The 27,340-nt window shown below is 37.0% G+C and overlaps 3 protein-coding genes across 10 annotated transcripts; 2 read left to right on the top strand and 1 right to left on the bottom strand.

Moving 5' to 3' along the window:
* Positions 1-235: 235 nt before the first annotated feature.
* LOC127975427 (clathrin light chain A) lies at positions 236-8,476 on the top strand. Of its 3 annotated transcripts, XM_052579518.1 has the most exons (7): positions 280-565; positions 2,840-2,868; positions 3,626-3,743; positions 3,840-3,951; positions 5,180-5,233; positions 6,626-6,661; positions 7,761-8,476. In XM_052579518.1, the coding sequence occupies exons 1-7, from the start codon at positions 379-381 to the stop codon at positions 7,930-7,932; spliced, it is 708 nt and encodes a 235-aa protein (XP_052435478.1). In that variant the 5' UTR covers positions 280-378; the 3' UTR covers positions 7,933-8,476. The 3 variants fall into 3 exon arrangements, with proteins under 3 accessions (XP_052435634.1, XP_052435478.1, XP_052435562.1); XM_052579602.1 differs by lacking the exon at positions 6,626-6,661 and having other exon boundaries at positions 281-565; XM_052579674.1 differs by lacking the exons at positions 5,180-5,233; positions 6,626-6,661 and having other exon boundaries at positions 236-565.
* Positions 8,477-9,339: 863 nt separating this feature from the next.
* Positions 9,340-24,526, bottom strand: LOC127975132 (sodium channel and clathrin linker 1). 6 transcript variants are annotated; one of them, XM_052579316.1, is made up of 21 exons: positions 24,156-24,400; positions 20,938-20,979; positions 20,765-20,832; positions 19,395-19,444; positions 18,800-18,872; positions 18,485-18,540; positions 17,927-18,056; positions 16,563-16,685; positions 14,899-14,969; positions 14,511-14,601; positions 14,346-14,419; positions 13,943-14,120; positions 13,737-13,835; positions 13,062-13,133; positions 12,897-12,971; positions 11,568-11,713; positions 11,276-11,468; positions 10,833-11,029; positions 10,409-10,487; positions 10,210-10,305; positions 9,340-9,701 (listed from the first exon to the last, which is right to left on the bottom strand). In XM_052579316.1, exons 2-21 carry the CDS (start codon positions 20,969-20,971, stop codon positions 9,639-9,641), a joined length of 1,968 nt encoding a protein of 655 aa, XP_052435276.1. In that variant the 5' UTR covers positions 20,972-20,979; positions 24,156-24,400; the 3' UTR covers positions 9,340-9,638. The 6 variants fall into 6 exon arrangements, with proteins under 6 accessions (XP_052435276.1, XP_052435117.1, XP_052434952.1 ...); XM_052579157.1 differs by lacking the exon at positions 24,156-24,400 and adding an exon at positions 24,407-24,526 and having other exon boundaries at positions 9,340-10,305; XM_052578992.1 differs by having other exon boundaries at positions 9,340-10,305.
* A 294-nt stretch (positions 24,527-24,820) lies between these two features.
* LOC127975609 (UPF0462 protein C4orf33 homolog) lies at positions 24,821-26,609 on the top strand. The gene is made up of 5 exons (XM_052579714.1): positions 24,821-25,212; positions 25,521-25,581; positions 25,666-25,717; positions 26,009-26,208; positions 26,300-26,609. The coding sequence occupies exons 1-5, from the start codon at positions 24,990-24,992 to the stop codon at positions 26,397-26,399; spliced, it is 636 nt and encodes a 211-aa protein (XP_052435674.1). The 5' UTR covers positions 24,821-24,989; the 3' UTR covers positions 26,400-26,609.
* Positions 26,610-27,340: the final 731 nt, after the last annotated feature.

The raw sequence follows: 27,340 nt of genomic DNA, 5'->3' as shown, positions 1-27,340 counted from the left end.
TACATACATCTTGCTTTCAGTTTACATTGAATGTCCAGCATGTTTCTTTTTGCGAAAGGCATGTTTATATTCATTATAGATTGAAACGTATGCAATCCCACATTGCTGCAACGCCCTATCAGGGCACGCTGATGGTCACGGGATTCGCACAGGCACGTTTTAGTCATTTTATTGGTCGACTACTCAACTTCTTGTCGTTTGTATAGACAGAAGAACTGCCCATCAAAAATACACAACTTTGATTGGCTGGGCGGCCGTTTCCTATGCGTCTGTTCTCTGTTAAGCACCTCCCCCACTGACATTGGAGCCGTCGACGAGTTAGACAGAAGGCTGATTTGTGTTTTCAGTTGTTCTTAGTCTAAACACATTTAGCGAGCTATGGACGATTTTGATATGCTTAGTGCCCCTCAAGGAAGCGCAGGAAACGGTGTGGGGGCAGACGAGGACCCTGCGGCAGCGTTTCTGGCCCAGCAGGAGAGTGAAATCGCGGGCATCGAGAATGACGAGGGCTTCAGCATCCTGGACAGCGGAGAAGTGCCTTCATCCCTGAGCCATGACCCAGACGGTGGGTTTACACGACATCGACAATAATACATCTAAAAAACAAACAAACTCCATTTATAATCGAGCAGCCAAGACAAAAACAGCTAAAGCAAAGAGCTGCTTTATTCGCTCGTTAGCCAGCTAGCCTTTATTCAGAGCTGTGTGTCTGTGAAGTAACGTTAACCCGATGTGTGTGTAACAAAAAACGAAAAAACAACTAACGTTACAATACGTGCTATGCTGTTAATGTAGAGCAACGTTACATTGCCAAAGAAAACGTGTCCAAACAGTCGTTTGAATGTCCTAATGGTTTACATACTGGACTGGTAGTTAAAGGAAGCAGAAAAACATGACGTTATCTTTTGTCAAGTCAGCTCTTTATAAATCTCCCTCTGGTAACGGTTATACTTCTCATTTAACGGCTTAATCGTAATTTTATTCGTCTTCAAAGTGTATAATTTTCTCTTTGAACACACATTTAATGTTTTTATGCGTGTGTGTCGATTGAATACTGTAGTACTGTTTGGATCAGCGAAATTTCAGTTCCTTGAACGCTGAAGGAGTTTTTATTAAAGTATTTAAAGACCTTTGGACTAAAGTCTGTGTGAGCGAGTGAGAGAGAGAGAGTGAGAGTGAGAGAGTGAGTTCATATTGTCTTGTCTTTATGCTGAAGTGTCCAGCCATCCTTTGGATTTGGTTATGACAAGACCACTGCTGTATTTTCAAATCTAGCGAGATGCTTTAGTAGGGTTCAGATTGCTCACGTTTCGGTCGGTTCACGGTTTTACCGTCACAGACAGGTTCGGTTTGGTATGTGCTATTTTCCAAGGAGAAAATGACTTTAACGTTAGTCAAATAAAAATAAATAAATTAATAACAAATAAATACAATAGAGCAAAGATACAAATAAAACAGTGTTTTTCAGGTGTTTTAGTATTTTAACAGTGGGCAGTTCGCGGTATGTATCGTGGGTGTTGTACCACGGGTTTTACCCCTACTATTTAGATAGCATTTTATGACCTCAGTTATTGAATGCTTAAGTATAAAAAAGCTGAGTGTCCGGATTAACTTGAATGCACATTTGATTCCCAAAATATTGGATTGAACCGCTCGACTTCACCAAGTGTCAGGAATTATTTATTCCACCTGCAATGGCATAAATATTTGATTTGAAGGTTATGGCCTTAAATGATCGATCTGATCAATTAATTACTTAAAGTCTCTTTAGGTAAACAGCACACTAGGTTTCAAGACAAAAATCAAGCATCACACAGTTTAATGCATCTCTACAGATACATAAACTATAATTGCACCTTTTCAAATTAATTTATTACCAGATACAGACTGAAATTAGTATATTTTAGAGGCCTTTGCCTTTGGTTAGCAAACACCCTTTACTATGGTTACATCCACTTTTTTTTTTTTTGCATTTTGATATCAAATAGTTAATAGTTTTAGTCTAAATGTGGCTTAATTGCAATGAGGAGAATATTTCCAATGGATGCAGGTGTCTGGTATTCACATTTAACTGGCTGTTGGTTTGAATGTTGCTTTGGCTGAAATGTTTGAATAAATGATGAAGGGGATGTTGTTTCACAGGCACAAAGGCACAGTCTGTCTTAGGCCTATGACTGAAGACCACAGTCTTGGAAGTATTATGCAGTGCAGTGTGCAGAAAATTAATCAGGCTTGCATACTGTCTGTTCATTTATTCTTAGATTAAAATGGACTTGCATGTGTTGAAAACATTTTGTGTCATTTATTACTGATTGTGTGCCTGCTTCGTATGTATTGCTTGATGAAAATGTTAAAACCTTTGCTAGAAGTGATAAAATCACTTCTATTAGAGAAATGCTACTTGATGTTTTCCACTGATTCAGGAAGAAAGGAAAAGAAGTCAGCAAAACCAGGGATTTAGGCAGGGGGAAAGACTATATCCTGTCCATCAATTAAATACTAAAATAATGCTTTATTATGGACTACACTTTATTGCAAAATAACTATGTTTCTTGATCATATACATTTATCAAATTGGCCAATAGTTTTATCCAAAGTGACTTAAATTTTTTTTTTTCAGATCATGAATTTCCTGGGAATTGAACCCATGGTCTTCTCTTGTTAGCAGCATGCTCTACTGTTTGAGCTACAGAAAGGTTAAACAGCCTTTGTGTAATGTATATTTGCTCAATAATTGTACTGCGGGTGATTCATGCAGATGGATTGTATTCGATGCATGAAAAATTGATCGGACACTGACTTTAACATCCATGTTCTTCTCTTTTTTTCATCTTGGCAGGTGGAGCATTGAATGGAGATCTGCATGGGGTAAGTACTCCATTAAAATCAGATCACAGTGTGTTAATATTATTACTTTAGTTTTCTCTTTTGCGTGTATTACAGCCACATTAACACTGCAAAGACTGTTGTGTGTTGATGTACATGTACAGATTACATTTAATAATTTAACGTAAACTTTGTAACACGTGTTACACTTTTATTTGTACATCTCTCAATTCTCATTGCATCATATATTTTTTGAAATGGCAGTGTTTAAATGTCATGTCATTGGGAGATTTGCATTCCAAGCTATCTGAATTTAAGCTTTTTATGTGAATAACAGCAGCTGTACTAAATTGCATATTTTAAATAAATCTAAGGTGTTTTTTTCATTTAACTCTATTTTCTTGATGTATTATACTCTATAGGCAATTAAATTATTTAGTTATAAATAGTTAAATTAATAAATTAATAAACTAATAGTTATATAAAACATGGTGCAATACATAAAATGCATATGCAAACTTTAAAAAAGATAAACTGTTCCATTTTAAAATGTATTTTTATGATTTCAAATGTCAGGCTTTACAGGGTTAACTTAGCCATTGAGAAGGGTAGTGAATGCCTAATGTTAATAGTCACATTTTAACAAGACAGTTTTATATTTACAATTTAAATTAACTTAATAATTTAAAATAATTGATACATCACTGATCCAAATGAGTTGATGCTCTTAAGAAGTGCATAAAGTAGAATAGTGGGACTGTATGGTTTGGACTCCTAATTTTTGCTTTGTGTCCTGTAGGAGAGTAACGGTCCTTCAGATGCATATATGGCTATCTCCAATGCTGATCGGTTGCAGGCGGAGCCAGAGAGCTTGAGGAAGTGGAGAGAAGAACAGCTCGAGAGGCTGGAACAGCTCGGTAGCTTGAGCATAGTCGTAGATGTTCTCCTTAAGATATATTCAAACTATTAAGGTTATTTAGGTTTGAGAGAGATTCACCTCTGCTGTTTTTCAGATGCTAACTCCCGTAAGCAGGAGGCCGAGTGGAAGGAGAATGCGAAGCTGGAGCTGGAGGAGTGGCACACCAGGCAGAACGAGCAGCTGGAGAAGACCAAAGTCAACAACAGGTACACGACACTAATTCAAGCAGCTGGAATCTAGAAGAGCCATAGTTTCTGTCTCTTGCTTTTTGATTAGAAAAACACTAGAGAGTGCATGGCTTATTTTTTTTTGTACAGCAAGTTGTATTTGAGCTCAAGTTCAAAGAGAAAATATATATATTTTTAAATGAAATTTGCTGAAAATGTTTCACCCTAAGGCCATCCAAGATATAGATGAATTTGGTTCTTCATCAGAACTGATATGGAGGAATTTAGCTTTACGTCACTTGCTCACCAATGGATCCTCTGCAGTGAATGGGTGCCGTCAGAATGAGAGTCCACTAATGAAAACCTCAAAATAATCGACACCACTCAAGTTCATCAATTAACATCTTGTGAAGCAAGCAAAGCTGTGTGTCCATTAAATCAAGCATTTTAACTTTAAACTGTCTCTTCTGGCTAAAATCCATTATCCACAATAATGCTTCCAGCAAATTAACATTTTTTTTGGTTGAGCTGTTCTTTTAAACAATAGTCCACTCAAAAATGAAACGTTTAATATACACGTGATTAATACAAATTTTGAATAACATGTAGAATGAGTAAATGATTCAGGATAATTTTGAGTAAACTTCCTATTATTAAGACTAATGGCAATTATGTTATGATGTCGTGACTAATGATATAAGAGGACTGTGAAGAAGCTATCTGACCTTGTTGAATGGTCATGTGATCGTGCCCTTTGATACTTCTGCAGTGTTTTGGTCACATGATCAAGCCTGGACCAATCCGAAGCAGTTACTATATCTATGATTGCCACAAAATGTTGTATTCAGCTAGAAGAATGAGCTGTATGAGAAGCTCTTTCTGCTTCAGTGAAGCATTTTAATGAAATTTATCAGTAGATGTACTGACATAATTCTTCTGTATTTGTATTAAAAAGCAAATGATATTGGGTAAAAGGTTACATTTCCTATTTTAATTTCAAGTGCATGTTTTGGCACAAATAAAAATGACAAGTCTCCTTAAATCCCTCTCTGAATATGTCGTTTCTCTGAATGTAAAATCGTTGGCTTAATTTCCTTGTCTCTATATGTCATGTTTGTCTCTGTTTTTTTCTCTTGTATGTCTACTTTTATGTACTTTGCCTGGTCTTAACACTGCAGTGTTTTGGCTCTGTATGAGTGTTATTATTCTCCTTTTTACCACTCTCTCTGTTCTCTCCTGCTTCACTGCTCTCCTCTGGGACTCCCAGGGTGCTGGATGAGGATTTCTACAAACAACCCTTCGCTGATCTGATTGGTTATGTGTATGTTGCCAAACTAACATCCTTTCTTTTCACATGCATCTCCCAATAAGTCATATTCCTGCATCTTATCTTTTTTTCATCACCTGGTAATCTTCCACATTTCTAACCAAACTCTTGGTTAACTTCATATTTCAAACCAGGGTCTTATTTATATATATATATATATATATATGTATATGTATATGTATATGTGTATATATATATATATATATATATATATATGTGTGTTTTTTTCAAGAGTAATTGGACAAATCATTTTGCACACCATGCATGTTGTCCCTTCCCCCATGTTTAAGTTACATAGCAGATTTTATGTCTGCCTTGCCCATTCATTAATTTCTCATTTTTTGTTGTTGGTACTTTTCATGGTAATGTACAAAATGTTTAACCATTTATGTCATGCATTTGTCACAATGTCTGCATTTTGTTGACATTTAAGATATGTCTTATCATTTGTATAAATTGTGAGATTAGTCAATGTTGTTTATATGAATTGAGATTGATTATACTAGTTCTATTTAGAGCAGTAGTAGCGTTTCTGTAATATAGCACTAGTGCATTTCTAAGCAACTATGTGTCTAGCTGATAGCAAAGCCAGCCAATAAATAAACCCAGCCAGTAGTACATATGCTAAAAATATTTTTTTCCCCCTTGTGTTTTTCTGTCAAAGTTAACAGGATACTTGGTTTGCTTAATTTATTTTTATTTTTCAAACGTCAGCTTATTCTTAATGGCGCACTAGGTCATTTATTTTCTTGTTCATAGAAAATGGTGGGTTGTTATTATTATTTTTTCCATATATTGCATCATCTGTTGTTGCGAGGACTGTCGATTGGTTTTACTGATGTTGACCACCAATTCTTTCTTCTGTTTGTTGGCTCAATCTCAAAGTAGTCAAATATTGAGTTATTTAATCTTTTTTTAATAACTCAAGACTTCGTGCACCTTTATCCCATGGCTTATACTTCAGCCAGACACCTAGTTGCTTCTGTTAGATGGATTATTTTAGAGTACGGTGTGCCTAAGTTGAGCAAAGCTCTCCCAGGCTAGAACTTGAACTGTCCTCTTAGTTCTGCAGCCCTCATGTTCATCATGGACCTCTTACTGCTTCTGCCTATACTGCAGAGCTACTGTAAACATTAGCTGCTTTTATTTTGCTTGGTAAATGTCTCAACTGAAGTGCCAGTTGAGATTGCTGAACGCCGCGAGTAGCGCATACATTAATGACGGCTGCAAGCTAAGCGCACCTAGAAACACTCCTAAGATGACTTGGATTTTGAACAGTGCATGTCTGCTTTGGTCATCTGCATAAATCTCATTTCTTTTGGTTTTCTATATATCTGACTTGTGATCTGTTTCTCCTTGTTTTTCTTTTCTCTATGCACCTTTAAGCACTCACATTAACCATCCTTGCTACCGCCTAGACCAGTTAAGTAAAAAAAAAAGAAAAAGGAAAAATAAAGACAAGAAAACCAAATATGTTCAAGGAACAAATACCACTTATTGCAAATTAATGCCCCAATGAATTGCTGTCTTTATTATCAACATGTTTCTGGTAAAATTAAGATTCTGGATGTCCTTTTGTGGTTATGTGTTGGTGCACTAGTCCTGTGCGTTGATGTAGTTGATTGTGACCGTGATTTACCTCATTGGCTTTTCATACCCATTTTGCTGTGTATATTGTGTGATAGTGGAGAGGCTAATGCACCTCTACTGGAGTCCACGGCAGCGGAAAGGGTTGGTAATGGGCCGGGAGGAAACGGGAATAGGCAAATATGGTCTTAAAAAGCTCTCTGAAGATTTTTATGTTCAGAGCTCTTTTGTGTTTGGCTTGCCAGAAACTTGGTTTAGTTCCCCCATGCTTAGCAGAAAGCCCTGCTTTTGGTCACTGCCAACACATGGCACTTTCAGCCTTTGCACAAAGATTTGGTGGTTAAAATAAGCTAATTGGCTTGTCAGTCGCTGCATTGAAGGCTCATTAGCGTATGTGATTCCTTGACATTACTCTGACCATAAAGAGATGAGGAATGTCTCATCATACAAGGACTTTCAAAGTACCACAACTTATTTTAACCAGCTGAATTGCTGCAAAATTTGATTGGCTGTTTTGGAACCTTTTCCTGCCTTCAAGATCTGGTAATGGTGGGTTGGGGGCATGATGCTCAAACTACCATCTGTTTTTATGTGGTCACCTGAAGAATGTCTCTATGAATGTATTCTTGTTGGATGGAAATAGAAATGGAGTTTCACCCAGGACAGAGCTGCTTTGGTACACTTGCCTCTTACCTCCTAAAAAAGAATCATTTCAATCATGAAACATTTCAACCAATTTTAGAAGCTCCTTTTGTTAAACACAATTTCTGGAAAATAATTTGTTGATCATGTCAAGATGTGAATCTTTTAGATTTTTTTTTTTTTTTTTAATTCTCAAAGCATGAAGGAGGTCAGAGGTTGTGTGCTAAAGTGGGACGTGTCTGACAGTGTTCCTAGTTTCTGTTTGACGCTGATTGTGATTTTTCATCGGCAGGGCGGCTGAGGAAGCCATGGTGTCGGAGCTGGATGTGAACAGTCCTGGCACAGAATGGGAGCGCGTTGCGCGCCTTTGCGATTTCAACCCTAAGTCCAGCAAGCAGGCCAAGGACGTCTCCCGCATGCGTTCTGTCCTCATCTCCCTTAAACAGGCCCCGCTCGTCCGCTAAGCGCTGCCTCTGGAGCCTCAAAACTACAAATCCCAGCAGCCATTGGGTTTCACAACATTGATCGATTCCTTTGTGGTCCCATCCCAATGGCTTTGAGTTCAATTTCCATATATGAATAATCTATATTATATTATAACATAATATGATATGGGTATATCTATATGTTTATATATATATATATATTCCATCTATGAATACATATATAATGATGTTTAGATTTGTTTTATTTTTGGTGTCTATTTTAAGGACCAAACTCCATGTTCATTTTTCCATGTAGAGACAGTGTGTGACATTGTAACACTATCAAACTATGCATTTCCCTCCTAAGATGTTTTGGAATACAGTACTAAACGTCTTGTGTAATGTTGTATACAGATGATGGATATTAGCTTGTGTGTGTTAAACTATGTACAGAAAAACTGGTCCACTACACTTCATTGTGAGATGATTGCACAAGTTGTTGAAGAACCGAGCTGTACCCCGGTGAATGTTGCCTCATGTTGTCCACCCCGTTTCAGTATGATTAAACACATTTGAAATGTTAGTTTGTGACTCCCTGCCACTTAAGTGTTTGCATTGTTTGGGAAAAGAAAAATTCTTTTTTTTTTTTTTAACCTTTGTCACCTAAGTTTCCCTAGAAGTACACAAATTTTGGTTTTATTAAATCTCAAATTTACAAAATTTTAGATGCCTATAATTATTATGGTTTAAAAACCAAATATGAAAATACAACAATTTTTACATTTTAAATATTTGCATATATATGAATAATGGGAAATACTATAAATTTGTATATGTAAGAACTAAAGTTTAAATATTGAATCCAGGTTTGGAGTGAGTTACTCTTAGATCATGGCTTTACATTAGGCTTTTGAACTTAAAATTCACAGACATTCTGATGCTAAGCCATTAGAATGAGAATGTTTCTTATATGCAAAGTTATCATGAGAATTGTTCTCAATGTGAATCATAATTCATCCCAATTATTCAACCCCCCCCCCCCCTCCCCAAATTAACTCATGAGAACATTTCTCATTATGACTTTTTACTCCACATTGGCAGAAACAGACTTCCATGATTAAGTATTAATATCTACTAAAATATTTAAGAGCTTGACAATAAGAAAAATGTATATTAATGTCCATGACTTTTCCTGTTCTAGCAAACACACTTTTAGTCTTCCTGAGGCATTTGGTTTTTTTAAACTCTGGGAACCCTGATTGTTTAAGAACAAAACAAAAACTAACTTGAGGGAATTAATTAAAAACAAGACATCTTGATTTGACTTTGATAGACTTAAGTGTCTTTAGCACTGTAAAGCTTCACTTTGCTGCGCTGTGAATGTACTGAAAAACTCCACACCTTAAAATGTCTGTGAACCAGTCCGAATCAAACATACAATACCCCTTTGGCATAAATGACTGTATTTAATGGTCAGTTCTTAGAATGGCTAACCAGAACAATAAAATATGTGGTATACTTTGGCTTGGTAGTAACTTGTCACAGGCCATCTTTGATACAAAATCCTACAGGATATTACATTCAACATGCAGTGATTCCATCAGTTTATTTAAATCTTTTTATTAAATTAATAGTCAATGAACACATGGGTAATCCTGCCAGTGAAATCTTTTGAGACTAAACACTTGTTAATCCCAACAGCAAACTGACCAGGCTGATTCTTTTTTGAAGATGATGATATCCATCTACGATAAAGTCTCAAGATCCATCATGGATGCAGCTTTTCTCCGTTGTGATATCACACTCAGCTGAAACAGTAAAAGCAGTTTAGAGGAATTCTATGCACCCCTCAATCCAGCAGCTCTAGAGTACCATAGTGAAAATCCCATTCAGATTCTCTATCAGGGAAACTGATTTTTAACGATAACTAAAACCTTGAAAGTTGACTGTTCAACAGTAGAATTCCTGGTGGAAAACTATGCAAAAAAAAATAAAAAATCTCCACAAATCAGAGAATTTTAAATCATGCTTAAAGTGAACAATATAGCGCCCACCCACATCCACTCTGGTTGTGTATGAGCATTGTGAACTATTAAATTAAAAATTATCTTTTTTTGTTTCAAATCAAAGTCTGTAATGTAGTGATCGCCCTTGTAGCCATTAGGGTTGGGGTCACGACTTATAATTCTAAAATGAATGCTTTTTAAAATCCCAGTAGGACAATGACTTCCAGAACCAAGGTTGCTGACAAAGTGAGCGGCCTCGGTTGCATTCAACAGGCAGGAAGTGTGTAAATATCCAGTGTGGAGTGTATACCTGTTGTGATGCACTGGCTGCACGTTGCTCTGCCTGAGTAAGACAACTCTGTAGACGCATGTTCTTCTCCTGCTGCTCTGAAACCTGCCTCTCATACTAGGGGTAAAAATGACATCACATGACTCACTGAAAACCCCACAGAAATCTAATCACAGCACACAATATCTTCCCGAATACAAACAAATCTGCATGTACACACCTCCAATATCTTCTGATGATCAGATTCCATCTGAATCTCCAGTTCCTGAGCACGCTGTTTCTGTCTGTTCAGCTCTGACCTGCAATGACAGTCTTTAATTAAACCTCACTGATGCTGTGATCCAGACTTCACCTGCTTTATTCAATGAATTCGAATGATATTTAATCAGTAAGCTCGTTAAATGGTAGTTATTTCTCAATACGACAGTAATAGGATTTAATGAGTGGAGCATGAGCATAAAAGGTGTTCTGGGTATCATTCACACCCATTTATCCGTGCAGGATTAATAACACACCGAAGGTTAATACTTCGTGGTCTGTCTAGATCACTAACCCTGAACATGAGTAACAGTAATGGAGTGTCTTGCCTTAGCAAACAACACTTCTGCTGGATCGGTGCGTGTCAAGTGTGTTTGAGCGTTCACCTGAGGCTGCCGAGTTTCTGCTGGAAAGCCTGTGTGAGGTTCTTGGCCTCGTCTTTGTAGCGGCTGATGGTTTTCTGTTGAGCGAGCAGCAGTCTGGTCATACCAGCGCTGGAGTTTTTACTGCTCTCCTCCATCTCTCTCAGCCTGGACTCCAAACCCTGCTCCTTCACACACAGCTCCTGCTGCATGGAAGACACCTACTTGTACAAACAAAAATCAGTTCGATGATATTCCTCTATTTTTATGCTTCTGTTTTTCCGCTAATTTATGTTACTCAAGCACTGAAACTTGTATTCATCTGAAAGAAAAAAGTCATATACACCTAGGATGACTTAAGGGTGAGTATATCATGGGGTAATATTCATTTTGAAGTAAAATATCCCTTTTGGGCAACTGACAGCTTTGTATGACTATATATATATGAGAATGTAATTATTTGTAACCTGATGTTTGGCACGTCTCTGAGCCAGCGCACACTCTTTGCGCAGTGCTTCCATGTCTCTGTGCAGCTGCTGGTTCTCCTGCTGCAGCAGGAGTCTCTCTTCACTGACAGCTGTGCTCTCCTCTCTTGCACTCGTCAGCCCGGACTGCAGCCTCCGCACCTCCTCCTGACAGCGTGACAGCTCCTCCGAATACCTACACAAACACCAGGGAATGCAGTTAACTATTATAGATGCACCCTTGTATTTGCTCTCGGTCTAGTTTATGAGCATGTGTGTGTGTGTGTGTTCTCACTCCAACTCCATCTTCTTCATCTTGTTTTTTGTGCTGTTGAGTGTGAGTTGTGTTTCGTCCTTCAGTCGCTCAGCATTTATACATCTCTGATGTAGAGCTTGCATCTTCCTCATCTCAGGCTCTCCAACTCGGCCCTCTTTATAGACCTACAACACAAACACACGATTTATTATCATTCAGTTTTTTTTTTTTAAAGACATTTGTTATGCTTACCAAGGCTGCACTATATTGTGAAATATTTTTACAATTTAAAATAACTTTTATATTTTAGTAATTTATTTCTGTGATGGGAGCCATTACGCCAGTCTTTAACGTCACATGATCATTCAGAAAACAATCAAATAATTACTCCCACTTTAATATAATATACAGTATAGAAAAGAATCGCCCCTCTTTAAAAAGAAAACCACATTTCACAATCACATTTTATTGCTTTTCAGTCTGAAATGAAGACAGACACAGTTTTTGTTTTATCCAGCTTGTCAGAAAAAAATAGGAAAAATAAAAAAATCTGAATCACTGAGTTGAAAAAAGGATCACCCCTCTCCTAAAACTGACTTGTAAACTCAATCAGATGTAGCTAAACACCTTATCAATAACACACAAAACTATTTAAGTTTGAGCTGTGATCAGCTGTGGTCATTTAAATTAGCCCGGCATGAAAATAACTTTCCTGGAGCATTTCAGTCCTTGGTAGTGCAACTGAAGCAAACAATCAACTATGGGTGGCAAGGCACTGTCAATATATATATATATATCTCCGGGATAAAGTTGTAGACAGGCACAAGTCAGGAGATGGATCCAAAAAACTTCAAAGGCTTTATCAATGCCTAAAAGCACAGTGGAGTCTATTATTAAAAAAGTGGAAGGTATCTGATACAACACAGACCCTCCCTGGATCAGGACGTCCCTCCAAACTGGAGGATAGAGCCCGAAGGAAACTGCTCATAGAGGTGACCAAGAGGCCTACAGCAACTCTGAAGCAGTTGCAGGAATTTATGACAAAGACTGTTCATTGTGTGCATGTGACAACAATATCACAAATTTTCCACAAATGTGAAAAAAATATGAAAAAAGCCACTCTTCAAGAAAGGCCACATGCATTCACGACTGAGCTTTGCCAAAACACCTTTACAATTCTGAGGCGGATGAGACTAAAATTAAATTATTTGACCTCAACACTAAACAATATGTCTGGCAGAAATCCAATACAGCTTTTTGAATTTTGTCAAATTATGCCTAGTAACACTCCTTAACTGTGATATCACAGCAACATACAGTCTTGGTGCATTTAATTATGTGTAGGTAAAAAAATGCATGTATCTGTACCTTTTCCAGCTCCTCTTCCACAGCTTTTCTTTCCCGGTGGGCTCTTTCAATCTGTGTTTCTTTATCAGCACATTCCTACACACACAACCATAAGAGATAATGTTGATATGCAATGGTGACAGTTGTAGCTATACACATCTGTTCATATGCTGATGAAAGTGTCACCAGTTGCAAGGCAGAGAGCTCCTCAGCCATTCGATGAATCTGAACGTTACACTGCTTACGGACACTATCAACCTATAAAAGGAAGAGAAGCAAACATTCAGAATGAGATGCAAATAACAATGTATGCACACTGTGATCACAGATAAGATGAATGTCCAAATGCTAAAATTAGAAACTAGAAGGATGCTGATTTGACTGTGCTACAACCATGCTGTGCCAGTGCTAACAGTCAGGCTATTTCTGGCTATAGAGCTTTTCAGTGTTCACAGGAGAACATTTGCTTATAATCTTTAACGCTGTGCCATAAAAAAAAAAAAAAAAAAATCAGATTTAGTGTCAGAAGTGCAAGCCAAAATTCAAAGACTTGCCAAACAGAAACACAACAGTGTAAAACATGGGTAACACTGGCGGTGCTTTTACAAGATGGGGGAATTTGATGGAATGTTTCAGTTTCAACTGAGACGCTGAACTTGAGTTTCTTCGACAGTTAATCTAAACCTCATAAAAAAAAAGTCAAATTTGATGTTGTCTACCCTGACTAAGGACCATCATGCCTAAAATATTGTCTAGGTAGTCTCAGAGCCTAATTTACCATGTCTAAGAGTAAACCTGATGCCTCAAGCTCATTCTTTTGCAAATGCTTTTGCTAAGTTCAAGAACATTGGCAGCACTCACCTCTTTCCTGGTGAGCATGGCAGCATCCTGGATCAGCTGCTTCATGGCATCTTTCATCTTCTCCAGCTCTTCTGCTCTCTGTTTCTCCCTCAGCTGAGCCTAGAGTAACATACACACGCCAAAGTTATTTCAGGTTATGTGCAGTCAGGTGGGTATAGAAGAGCACCTGTGTTGGGCTCGTGTGGTGCGGTTATTTGGAGTGTGACCTGCTCTCTCTGAAGCGAGGCCTCCTCAGCCAGCTGGATGGAGTTACGGAGGCGACTGAGGGCTTCAAATTTCTCCTCTTCCAGAGAGGCGCAGCGACCCTGCAGGTCTCCCGCTTGCCGCTCACTATCCGTCTGCTTCCTGTGCACTGACTCAGACTCCTGCATTGCAGCTTGAAGTCTGAAAAAATACATCCCTATTTTCATATATATATATATATATATATACACACATTCTTTTTTACTTTCATTCAATCTTGCTGAATGTTAACTATTAAAATCTACCAAAAAATAAATAATTCAGACTCAAAACATTTAACACAGTAGTGTATAACAGATACATCTAACTACTAGCACAGTTTCTGCATCAAAACACTAGCTGTCACAATGAAATCATAAGCTTCACCTGGCCTCTAGCAGCTTCAATGCTGCTTGTAGCTGTTGTAGTCTCTGATCAGATGCTTCTGCTGCATCCTCTTCCTGCACCATTACACAGACATGACATTAGAGAACATTTATATGAGGACAATAATAGCAACATTAACAGCATATGCAATTGTCTGTCTCTCACCCTCCTCTGCATCTGATTCTGGACATTCTGCAGGAGTCTGGTCATCTCCTCCACTTTAGTCAGAGCAGATCTCTGCTTGAGCTTTGCATGCCTGAAACGTCACACAAAAATAAACATAAAGTTGACCTTTCTGTACTTTCTAAACCGATGAGGGAAAGGGATCAAAAATGCACTACAGTCTTTTAAAATCAGAAAGATTTGTTGGTGGTATGCATTTCAAGAACAGTGAGGAAAAACTACTTTCATTCTTCTGACGTAAATGTTGACTGCACTAAAGTTGTGTTTGAATCTTGAGAAACGCACTGAGCTTACTGAGCTATACACACAGGAGCCAAACAGAACGAGAGTCAAGGTTAAGTCATGAAGAGTTGGCCATCTGGAACGCTACCTGAGTTGGCTGCGTAACTCCTCCAGCTCACTGCTCTGTTCTGCCACCGTTTTCAGGAACTGCCGATTGGTCTGAGTGTGACAGGACAGAAATGAACGCCGGCCGGGCATAACGCCAAAAACACACACTGCAAGGCAATTCACAAGGACGAAGGAGAGCACAGTTTGGAGGTCGAGCTGAGATAAGTGTGAAAAAGGTGGGTGTGTGAGAGCTACACCGCTCATTAAATATTCAGAAATAGAGTAGTATTTCTCTTCACAACCAACACACACACACACACACACACACAAGGCTAAACAATGAATAACACTCACTCAAACAGGTGGTGTCCAGACTAGTGTGAAAAAAGTGTGTGACTAAGACATTACAAGGATTAGGCCTTTAAAACCATTGCATAACAACTCACTGTACATGGCACTGGCATCCCTAATAAAAACCTTAATTATATATTAAAACATAATTATATATATATATATATATATATAATATACATATATATTTCCTAACACAATATTTTTGGGTAAAACAAACTTTTCAGTGGGGCTTAATTTTATTGGGCCAAGATCTGATTGGATCGTGAAAAATGGCCGATGACATATATATGGAATAATGTACTATAATGTGTAAAGAGGGTTTATTTACTAAACACACACACACACACACACACACACATATATATATATATATATATATATATATATATGCATACATACACACACACATATAGACATTAAATATTGTAATTATATAATTATGTGCACTATTCTTTTAAAGGCGGAGAAAGTCATTACATTTTGTGAAAAATCATGGTTAATTTTATTCTAAGGAAATATTCAAAATTATTTAATCTGAATAAAACTGATTACAATAAACAAAAAACAATGGCACATTCACAATAAAACTGGAAAGTAAAGTAGATTTAGATTTGAACCAGTATTGTTTTCATATTGAAAGAGACGGTCTTAGTGATTCCAGCTTCTGATTGGTCAGCTGGAGCTTCTGGGCGTTGCTGAATCTGTGCCAGCTGATTCTAAAACAGCCCAGTGATTGTCAGTAAGAGCACAGACAAAGCATTTCAATATTTAATTAATGTGTATTATAATAAGTTTCCAGCCATAATTAAGCCAATACTTTACAGCCAACAGCTAATATCGAACTTATATATTCAAATAATTCAGCCCGCCATGCCTTCTGGTCTATGCATAATTGCTGGCAAGTGCTGCGGGTCTGTTTGCTCTGTTAACGGTGCCTGTATGTAGTTAAACACTGCCCTCAAGTGTTCAATTATCATATTACACATGCCAGAAATAAGTGAGAAAATTTAAGAGGATACTGAACTGTTTTCAGAAACCAAATATATGGACACTTAACATTTGCTAAATCTCTCTGGGAAATCTGTCTCAGTGGTACAGCATTGCATTAACAGAGCAAAAAGGTTGTGGGTTCTATTCCCAGGGAACACATACTGGTTTAAAAAAATACAATTAAAAAAAAGTGTCTAGCTTGAATATGTCGCTTTAGATAAAAAGTGTGCTAAATGCATAAATGTAAATGTAAATAAATGTACATCTGTCAAGTTTAAAAAGAAAACCAATGACCTCCTACATGCATTATAAAACAAAACATATGAACATGTGAAATTGGTAATATGAAAGCACTCTAACCTGCATGTGCTGCCGTTCAACTGCGTGTATTTGTCCATCACTCATGGAGCTCTGGTGCTGGGTCTGAAGTCGATCCAACTCTTGCGAAGCTGTCTGCCACATTTGAAGAGCACATTCTTTCTCCTGCAGACACACAAATCAAAGATAAATGCTATGATTGTGGCCTTTCATGAATGTGTATCCAATCCTCTCTCTGAATACCACTGCTATCTGATACGCAATGTTAGAGTACAGAAACAATGTTAAATTAATTGATACATTTACCCAGCAGCACAACTTGTAGAGCATGGCATTATTAAGCTAGCAATGCCAAGCTCATGAGATTTATTGGCAGGGACTAAACACATTTCTCTCTAACTAATATATATATATTTTTTTTGAACAGCAGGTTCAGGGTTGAAGAGTTCTTCTACAACTTCTGAAGAAAAAAAAATTAAAATAAGCAAAGCTCAATAAACAATTTAATTACAGTAACTGAAGGGACTTATATTTGAGTATAAATACACTGAATGCAAGAGGATTATATAACTAGCAATTATAGTTTTTACATGTTTTGCCTATGACTAAATACATTTTTGAGGCAAACTGACTCGTTTTTATAAAAGCATTTTAAAATGTCAAATGTCTGCAAATACTCCTGAGTATTAATGATATTAATGCTAATGAGTTTTAAACAAGAGATGTTATTTAAATATTTTAGCTCTCGTAATTTTTTCCAAGACAAGGAGTGGAAAACTAGCCCATTTTCGCAATATTTACAATATAGCATATTTTGAATTGGCAACATCATTGTGAATATATAAATTATATTTTATTATGTAACTGATAGATATAATATAGCTATGCAGTTACTATTCTCCGTTTAACTATTTAGAGCTAATTACTTCATTCTAAGTTAATTAAGAAATTAGAAATGTGAATATGAATGGGAAAGTCCACAAAAAAAAAAAAGTCACTTGAGACTTGACTTGACCTGATGTGCTCTCTAGAGAGGTATAGATGTGATTTGCAATATAACATTCTGGTGAACTGCTCCCCTAAAGGAGGGCTATGTCATGATGAAAGTGGAACGCTTGATGAGTGACACACTAATATCTCATTACTCTGTAATGTCAAGTGTTGATATGTAATCCTCAGGAGCAACTGGAGTGTACTCCACACTGATTATAACCCATTCGTTCCGCACAACACGACCCACGCCATCTTATCACCTATTAGCTAAAGAACGAAGCTTTAAAGCAGAAATAACCCTGGATCACTCCTCGAGTCAGAATACAGGGCCAGGAAAGTGCCTGTGGGCTTGTGGTGGCACAGACTGACTCATGGGAGTTTAGAGGTGGTTTGGAACAGGTCTGGCTATTCACCTCAATGGCACACTTGACCTGCTCCTCTAGATTGCTAATGGTGACTGCGTCCACTGTCACATCTCCTCCTGTTCCAGCGGACAGAGACTGCAACTGCTTTTCAATGGACATTTTCTGCTCTGCATGAAGCCTGTGAATAAAAATGTATATACACAGTTAATGCAAAAGGTCAACCTTCGTAAACCTATTATCTGTGGACATGCTTTAATTTGCTCTGAAATATTAACCGACTTTTATGCATTCAAGAACTTAGTAATAAATTGGCAGGTGAACATATAATCAACATAAATCAAATTATTAGAAGTAGACACTTTTAAAGGCATGGTTTATGTAAAAGCACGTTTCCTATAATTGTAATATTTCTGTAATATACAGGTGCATCTAAAAAAAATTAATAACATGGAAAAGTGCTTTATTTTTTGTAATTTAATAATAATAATAATAAAAAGCTAACTTTCTTATAATCTAGATTCATTGCACACAAACTGAAATATTTCAAGAGTTTTTTTGTTATAATTCTGAGGGTTATCAGCAGGAGATCCATTCGAAAGATCTTACCGCTCATTTTCCTTAACCACCTGCTCCAGGCTGGCAGTGACGTCTGTCATCTGCCTCTAAGTGTTTGACAGAGAGAAACAAGCATGTGACTGAGTGGTGGGAGGAGCATGATTGAGAGACAGTGTACTCCTGAATGGCAAACTTATTATAGGACAAGTTCACTTGACTTGGAATTAAACTGCAATTTAAAGCTGACAGCATGAAATCAGCCCCATCAAGCCCAGACAGTAGTTAAACCTCACTGTAATATGAGCATTTATGGTGTGTAAGTGTTTGTGTAGGGTAGCATAGTGAAAGCCTTCATGCACTGTGTACCTGATAGAACTTGAGCTGCATCTCCATTTGTTGTATGTGTCGGTCATATTCTTCAATTGGAGGAGCCATTAGACTGAAAACACACACTGAGGTCAGAAAACATCATAATACATTTATGATTACAGGCTATTAACATTTAGAGTCCAATAATGTTGGATTACTTTAAAGCAAAATTATAATACTGTAAGTACAATACACCACTTATGATTGAGATATATATATATATATATATATATATATATATATATATATATATATATATATATATATATATATATAAATAATAAGAAATATTATAATTTCATGTGTATTACATAATTAATAAAGTATTTTTTATAAAAAGGCTAGGTCATATGTACACACACACACACACAATAAAAAAAAGGTCAACGGTAGGAAAAATAAACAGAACATTCATAACAATGTGTCTCTTCAAGTTCAGTACGAGCCACTCTATCAAAATGAGATTATTTACAGCGGTACGGTGTTCAAGGTTTTTTGATTTTTAATTACGAACTGGATGCATGATTAAAATATTAGGGAACTTCAGCTAGAGGTTGTAGTAGTAGGTTTTTAATTGGTTGTAGAGACTCACCCTCTGTCTGAGCGCCAGGGAACTGCAGATTCCATGACAAGATCACCAGTCTTATAAAGACAAAAAAAAAAAAAAAAAAGAATGAATTTTTAGACTACACACAATATTCCAAGAGGCTTTATTCAGGATTACTGCAGGCTTTACAAAGTTACATTAAGACTTTTAAGACCAAGAAAAAAAAAAGAAAAAAAAATCTACACAAATTTACATTTCTGTCAGCATTTACTTACCCTCATTTCGTTCCAAACCTGTATGAGTTGCTTTCTTATGTGAAGATATAAGATATTTTGAAGATTGCTGGTAATAAACGGTTGATGGTTGCCATCCATAGTAGGAAAAAAAATACTACTGAAGTCAATGGCAACCACCATCTTCAAAATATCTTCTTTTATGTTCAACAAACGAAAGCAACTCATACAGGTTTGGAATGACGTGAGGGTGAGTTAAAGATGACAGAATTTTCATTTTTGGGTGAACTACCCTTTTAAGTAAATGCATTTTGATTGAAAGATTTTTAGATAGTTTTGATAATGACATGTGAAAAACAAAAACAAAAATACTGAGGAAGATATAAATTTTTTTTATTTGTATTTTTTTTAAGTGCATGCAACATTTGATAATAAATAATAATTAAACCGTTAAAGTGTACATATAAACAAAGAAGAGACAGGATAGAAAAAAAGAGCAGTCAAGATGATCCAAGAATAAATGCAAAGAGAAGAAATGAAGAGTTGAGACAAGCAAAGATGAGAATAATAGACGCAAGATGAGAGAGAGAGAAGAGACAAGATAGAGACGCAAAGCAAATAGATAAGACAAATGGTGAGAGGATGAGAAAAGAGTAGAAAAGACAGGCTTTAATCAAAAACTAGAAGCGAAGACATTCAGAGAACAATTTAATGTAAAAACGGCTGAACAGTTCTGAATCAGAACCATTTTTCTTGTCCTTATACCATCCTGTTTTAAAAAAAAAATTGTTCCTAAAGTCATGGGACTAAACATTGATAAATGCTGTGATAAGAGGGAAAAAAAATCTAGATTAAGAAACAGAAAATCATTCAGGAGACAGAGAGAGACTGGATGAGCTCATATAATCTAATACAATAACAGTGAATGATGACTGAAGCGGTTAGTTCTCACATTCTACTTAACATCTTATGCATTACACGAAGAAGAAAACAGTCATACATATTTGGATCAACATGAGGGCGAGAATGATAATAGAACTTGCATTTATGTAGTTATTGAACTGTCTTTTACACTTAAAGAATTAATTATGCACCATAGGAGTTTACTAAAAAAAATATCTAGAGATGATCTACATCACGTCTACATCAGGGGTGTCAAACTCTAAATCTCATATAACTAACCTGTGATACTGAGGAAGGAGGAGGAACTTCATCCTGATATTGACCCAGGACAGAGTTTAGATGATTCACTGATAAAACACCAAACGAAGTTCAAGTGCTGATGAATATGCGTGATTGTAAAACCGTGCATGTATCTGCACACCATTATTTCTGTTATCTAGCCTGTGTTTCACCTTGATCTTGAAGAAACTCGACTTCTTTTGTCATTTTTGCATCTGCAACAGCAATAAACTTTGTTAGGACAAACTTTACTGCAAACCATATGCTTTGCAAAACTGTATCATCAACATAACTATAACAGGGCTCTCAAGTTTTGAACTGAGTTCAGAGTGAGATTTTGCCCGCGGTCGCGATGGCGGCAGGGGTTTGATGGGGACGGGTGTCTGATCTCATAAATGACACATATTCTTACAAATAAAATAATATTTATTTAATTCAGCATTTATTTGTGTGTGTGTGTGTGAGAGAGAGAGAGAAAAAATGGTCAGTGCTGTTTATAGTAGGTGTTGGTAGCTGGTTTTGAGGCCAGGGGTTGGTGGCTCCCATTTGAATCACTGTGGTTCCAGGCCAGCCATTTTTCACAGTTCCATCAAGTGCTAAACTGTTCCTGGTTTAGGTCTTGTTTAATCCCACCATGGAGAAAACCCTCTCAGCATAGGTATTTGAATGAGCAAGCACTAACACTAATGCAGCTATTTTAGAAAGCCTCCCTGCTTATGTCCCTCACACCTTGATGGACACAGGAGTTATCTTGTCTGCAGACAGACTAAGCACCAGTAAAAAGAGCTGGTGGTTCCCATTGTGATGAATGGTGATCGGGTTGACCACTCCTTCTTAAAGGAACACCTACAGGTGGCTGCTCTACATAACCCTCTCTTTTTCCCTGTTTCCAGTGGGTTCTCCACTGTTTCCTCTATGGTCCTCCACAGTCTCTTCCATGCACCCATCCTCTACTGGCACCCTAACTCCCTCCCCTACTGTATTCTCCACAGCCTCCTCCTCTGACCTAGCCACCTTTTTAGGGAGCTGGGCCCGCATTCATAAAGATTCTAAGAATCCTCTCAGAAAACTCTTAATTTAGCTTAAAAACTTTTACGTAGGAGTCTTAGCTTAAAAGCGATTCGGGACCGATCTGAGAGCAACTCTGAGTAAGGAAAAGACAAAAACGTTTATCTTAGTGAGGAGGCGGGGTTGAACCGGTTGCTATGTATGACACAATCTTTTGAAGACTCTGATTGGCTGGTTGTCCAAGAAGGAAAAAAAAGAGTGATTTTAAGTATAGGGTCTATTCTAATCCTCACTTTAAATTTACATGCGTAATTTTTCCTATTTGACCGTTCTCTCTCTCTCTCTCTCTCTCACACACACACACACATTATATGTGTGTATATGAATTCTATTTTTTTATTTACCATGCTTTTAATTTCCTATAAGGTATTTGATTGGCTTAGAATGATAAAAATTGTTCCACTCTTTCCAGTTACAGTGATTGCTGTCCTATTTAAGTGGCGGTTTGAGTGTTGGTTTTAATGTATCAAACATGGAATCAAAGCCAAGAAGAGCGAGAAAGCCAAACTGGACAGAGGAACAGTGTTTACTGTTAGCCCAGTTAATGGATGAACACAAGGCCATTCTTAAAGGAAAATTCAGACAAAGCAAGGGACAAGAAGCAGACATGGGACAAACTATTAACGGCTCATTCCCCCTGCTTGTGCGCACCTAAGCCTGCTATATTCATAAATGCAGTTTTTTGAGCCTGCAAGGTGGGAATGTCCAGTGGAAACGAAATGAACTGCGACACAATAAGATGTTCTGAAAGTGCTGTAATTGTTTGTGTGATCACTCTGCTTACAGAAGGTTGTGACAGACCCAAATCATCACTATTGCATTGTTGCATGTTCCCAGTTGCCAAATATTGTAATGTAGTGATTACTTTAATTTATATATTAAATTATATTATATTAAATTATTATATAATCTATACCGTCTTATTAACTCATTGTCATCCATTGTCTGCAACACATTTCTTCTGCCTCTTCATCTTTCTGCCATTTTCTCCTCTGCTAAAGAAACTCTTAAGCCTCTTAAAAGTCCTCGTCTGTGCTCATAACAAATTTTACCTTAAGACCTCTTTTAAGGGATAAGATGCTTTCTGAATTACTTTTTTCTTTACTAGGATTTTTTTCTTTAATTTTAAAAGTAAACGCCCACATTTCTAAGAATTTTCTTAGAATTTTGTCACTAGGAACTACTTTTTGCATTAAGATTCTTTATGAATACGGGCCCAGATCTTTTAGAACAAAGCATGAAAGATTGCTCCTTTGCCTCTTCCCTGACATCTTTGAAATAGACGAATGCAATAATCAATATTATACATTGGATAAAATATAATGAAATAGCCTAGGCAAAACGTTTTGAAAATGGGGACCAGGATGAGGTGCAGTAAAAATAAAAGGAAAGAATTTTTTTTTTTTTTTAAACTATTATGGATACTGCCATACAAGTATTATGGATAGGCCTATTATAGAAGTCTCTTATATAAAACTGTCAGAGTAGCCCCGCATCCTCTTCAACGTGTAACTTTGGCAATAAAAAAATAATAGTGGGCTAATAATAGGCACAAAAGCTACGGCCGACCACGTATAATGGCCAAAATTGCGTGCGTGTCGGGGTCATAATAACCATCAGACCAAAACATATCTTAGACTGTTTTTAAAAAATGTTAAATTAATATATTGATAAAAAAAAACATATAGTGAAAATCTGTGTCATTGTCTTGACAAGTCTGTAACCGTAACGTTACCTACTTCAGCGAGCGTCTGGATCTGTGTTGCACACGAGCCTGTAAAAATCTTACCCGGATACAGCAATGCTATTTTCTGATTGGCTGATCGGTAGCTATATTTTTTTTATTCGATTAGCAGGTGCGTGTCAGGGCCTTCGGGGAACTCACTTGATTCATCTACGTTACCTGTTTCACTGTTTAAAAAAATAGCGCCGCAACTTGGTGGGCGTTGTCCTCGTAATGTCTCTGCGTGAGAAATACAAGGTGTGGCGTGTGAGCGTGTGAACGGGTTGAAATGCGTGAGTCTCACGCCCAATGCGTGAGACTTGAGAGCCCTGACTATAATAACATTTAGTAAGTGGGTGGGCAGGCAGGTTGTACGCAACGGGGGACAATTTGCCTTACTGAAGCAGTCAGTTTAGACACAACCAGCACAAATGAATCCCTGGAGACTGTCTTTGTGGAGGATTATTGGTTTACCATTAATTAACTGACTCTGTAGAACCATATCATTTATCATTTTGGTCTAATCGAGTAAACGTACATGATTAAATTAGATTATCACAAAATTATAGAATCTTCAATAGATTAAATGAAAATGCGAACTTGGTCTGTAATCTCAGCAACAGCATTAAGCGTCATTGGTATCCAGGCGGAGATTTGGATAACTAACGTTAGCAGGCTAGAGGCTACACATATTTCAACATTCATTTTAAACGTGCTGAACACTCTGTCATATAAACTTAAAAACTACAAATGCTTTTTTTCATCGCGTAATATAATATAAAATATATTAAAGAAGTAGCAGAAAAACGTAAATAAATGTTAATTTATAAGGATCGATATCAGGAACCTACAAATCTTTCCGCCTTGTAGTTTACTTTAAAGAGCCTCCCAGCCAATCAGATTCATCTCCACGGACGCGGTGCAACTTATTCAAATGTCCCCTGGAAACTTGGACTCGTCTGCGTTCCGAGCGTTTTATGGAGTTCCTGTTTTTCATGGCTCTTGAATTGAGGAGCTATAAAAAATGAGGACCCTCGATGTGATGGAATAGGGTAAGACTTTAGTTTACTTAAATATTTTGCTTTCGTTTTTTTAATACAGACTATGCCTCTGACTACAGAAACTTTTGTTGGACGCTTAGTTTATATACGCCAGAAATCAGGAAGTGTTTTTCCCACGATATCAGGGTTTATGATATCAGATGTTTAGCTTATCAATGACTGTTGAACTTTATTTCATATCAGACAGTCCTGTGTCCTGAGCTGGTTAAGATGAATTAGAGCACAGAACTGTGGATATATACTGATACTTAACATTTATATATATACGTAGACAAATAAGAAGTAAAGCTGTTGAGAACTTTATTTTTTAAATTCAGCTAGATAGTCATTTATTATTATTTCAGCTCTTGATAGAAGAAAATAAGATTTTACCATGCTCAACAGTGTCTGCGTCGGTTGTATCCTCCTGACTGCCATGGAGTTCCATATCAAGCATACCTGGGACAGCGTACCTGTGGATCATGAGCCGGTAAAGATTCGCTTCTCACCTGGCGAGGATGGATTGTTAATGCAAGTGACTGCTCCTTTCTTTAATGACCCCCCTGCACCCGCTGGACCACCTGGAGAGCCGTTTCCTGGTCTCTGGGACTATGAGGGTATGTTCATCTGTACTATAATTGTGGTCAGATTTGTACATTTTGGTTTATAGAGTTGGTTTCTTACTTTCATGTGAAACAAATATAAAAAAAATAGTGCAATCAGCTTATCTTGTTGTATATGCACATGCAGCCCTGATCCTTGGACTATCCAGATAATTATCAGAGAAGTAAAAGAGATTGAACTTTGGAAACTTGATCGCAAATTAAAGGAAAAAGTTTATGAAACACTAATATAAATGTCTACCTTCCGCTGTTTTTCTGTAAATTTCCAACTGACAGTTTTTGCTCTTTGACAAATTTTCCAGTGGTAGAGTCATTTTTCCTGAACAACAACACTGAGCAGTATCTGGAGGTGGAAGTCTGCCCGTAAGTTAAGCCTACAGTGTTTTTCAGACAGCATGAAGATTTGTCATTGCTAATGTGTAACTGACTAATGTTTTGATATCACAGACATGGACAACACCTGATTCTGCTATTGAATGGAAAACATAATGCATTTATGGTAACATAATACACATTGTACATCAGTTTATTGTGGTTTTCAGCTTTTACGTTTACAGTTACATTTAGTTATTTAGCAGAAACTTTTATCCAAAGCGTTTTATTATTTTACACACACACACACACACACACACACACACACACACACACACACACACACACACACACACACACATATATATATATATATATATATATATATATATATATATAATATATTAGTATTTTCATGACATTTTTTTACCATAAGCTGGTTATTTTGTAATACTTTTTATGCTATTACCCGTTACAGCAACAGCTCCCTCTACTATTCAAAGCCGATATAGAGGGCAACAAGTGGAAGGGAGAAGCACTTCTACCTTGGAGGTATTTCCCTCAGGGCATTAATAAGATGAATTCCTATGCCATCCATGGCTCTGGAGCAGGAAGGACCTATGAGGCTCTGTATCCTGTTCCTAGAGAAGACCTACAAGAAGGACAGGGACCAGACTTGTAAGTTTAGATATCGTAAAATGATTTTGGTTTCCTTTAATTGGATCTTAACATCACCAGGATATTCTGATTTCTTCTCTCATCTGAACAGTCATCGACTTGAGTATTTTCAAGACTTCACGCTGCAAAGCATCATGGGAGAAGACTGGGTTCAGCCAGAATCTGACCTGTGGGATTTGGCAGACAAATGACCAGCTGAAAATCACAGATGAAGTCAAAACTAGCCTTTTTATGCAGAAAATCACTTGCAACTTGGTTCCATTGCTATGTTAGAGAACAAACTCCATTGCAGTCTTATTAAAAGTTAATGATGTAGCATGTTTTAATGTGGGTGTAATGGCAATAAAATGGCTTTTATTATCACAAATTAATAAATCATTTATCAGAAATGTGGCACTAAACTCAGCAGTAAGTATGTTCCATTCAGCACCAAATATCTATTCAATTTGAATTAATAATTTTAGACTGAAATGAATATAACCATTAAATAAAGGAGATGGTAAATGTGGAAATGAAACAATTTCTCCTTCTTTATTTTTTTTCTGTTTTGGAGCTTGGTAACAGATGTTCTAATTGTAAAATTATGTAGAAAATAATGTAGAAAATCTCAGAAAGTCTCTTCAGGGTTTCAACAGAAAATGTAATAGATATAATTATAATAGATAAATGTGCCTAAACCTTCCTCAGTATGATTTCTTAAATCCTTTTTTTAATTATTTGGTCTGCTGCAATATTAAACTAGGTCTCGTGAAACCTTGAGTATCTGTTAGCTGAAGTATAATATAAAACCTCTTTATAAGCAGCCGAGCTTTAACTTCTCTCAACAAACCCATGCGTATAATCAATAGGCGCTTGCGTAAGCTACAAATTAGCTGCTAATAAAACGGAACACGGGTTTTTAATTACAGCCGCTGTCCGTTAAATGAATATTAACAGTGACTAATTACCGAGCCGCCGCTCTCGCGCTGCCGAACTCCTGACACGAGCTCTGACTGGAGCGCGCACTGCCGGCGTGAGCTGAATGCGCGCTCGGTACCTGAGAGCGAAGGTCACGGCTAACGAAAGAAGGGCTTTATTAAAAAGATTTTTAAATTAGTTCTGTTTTATACAGAAACATTTCTCATATCATAAC

This window comes from Carassius gibelio, chromosome A1 (assembly GCF_023724105.1).
Source record: "Carassius gibelio isolate Cgi1373 ecotype wild population from Czech Republic chromosome A1, carGib1.2-hapl.c, whole genome shotgun sequence".
NCBI classification, from domain to species: Eukaryota; Metazoa; Chordata; class Actinopteri; order Cypriniformes; family Cyprinidae; genus Carassius; species Carassius gibelio.
Note: the sequence above shows the minus strand (reverse complement) of the source record. Positions and strands in the feature narration are given on the sequence as shown.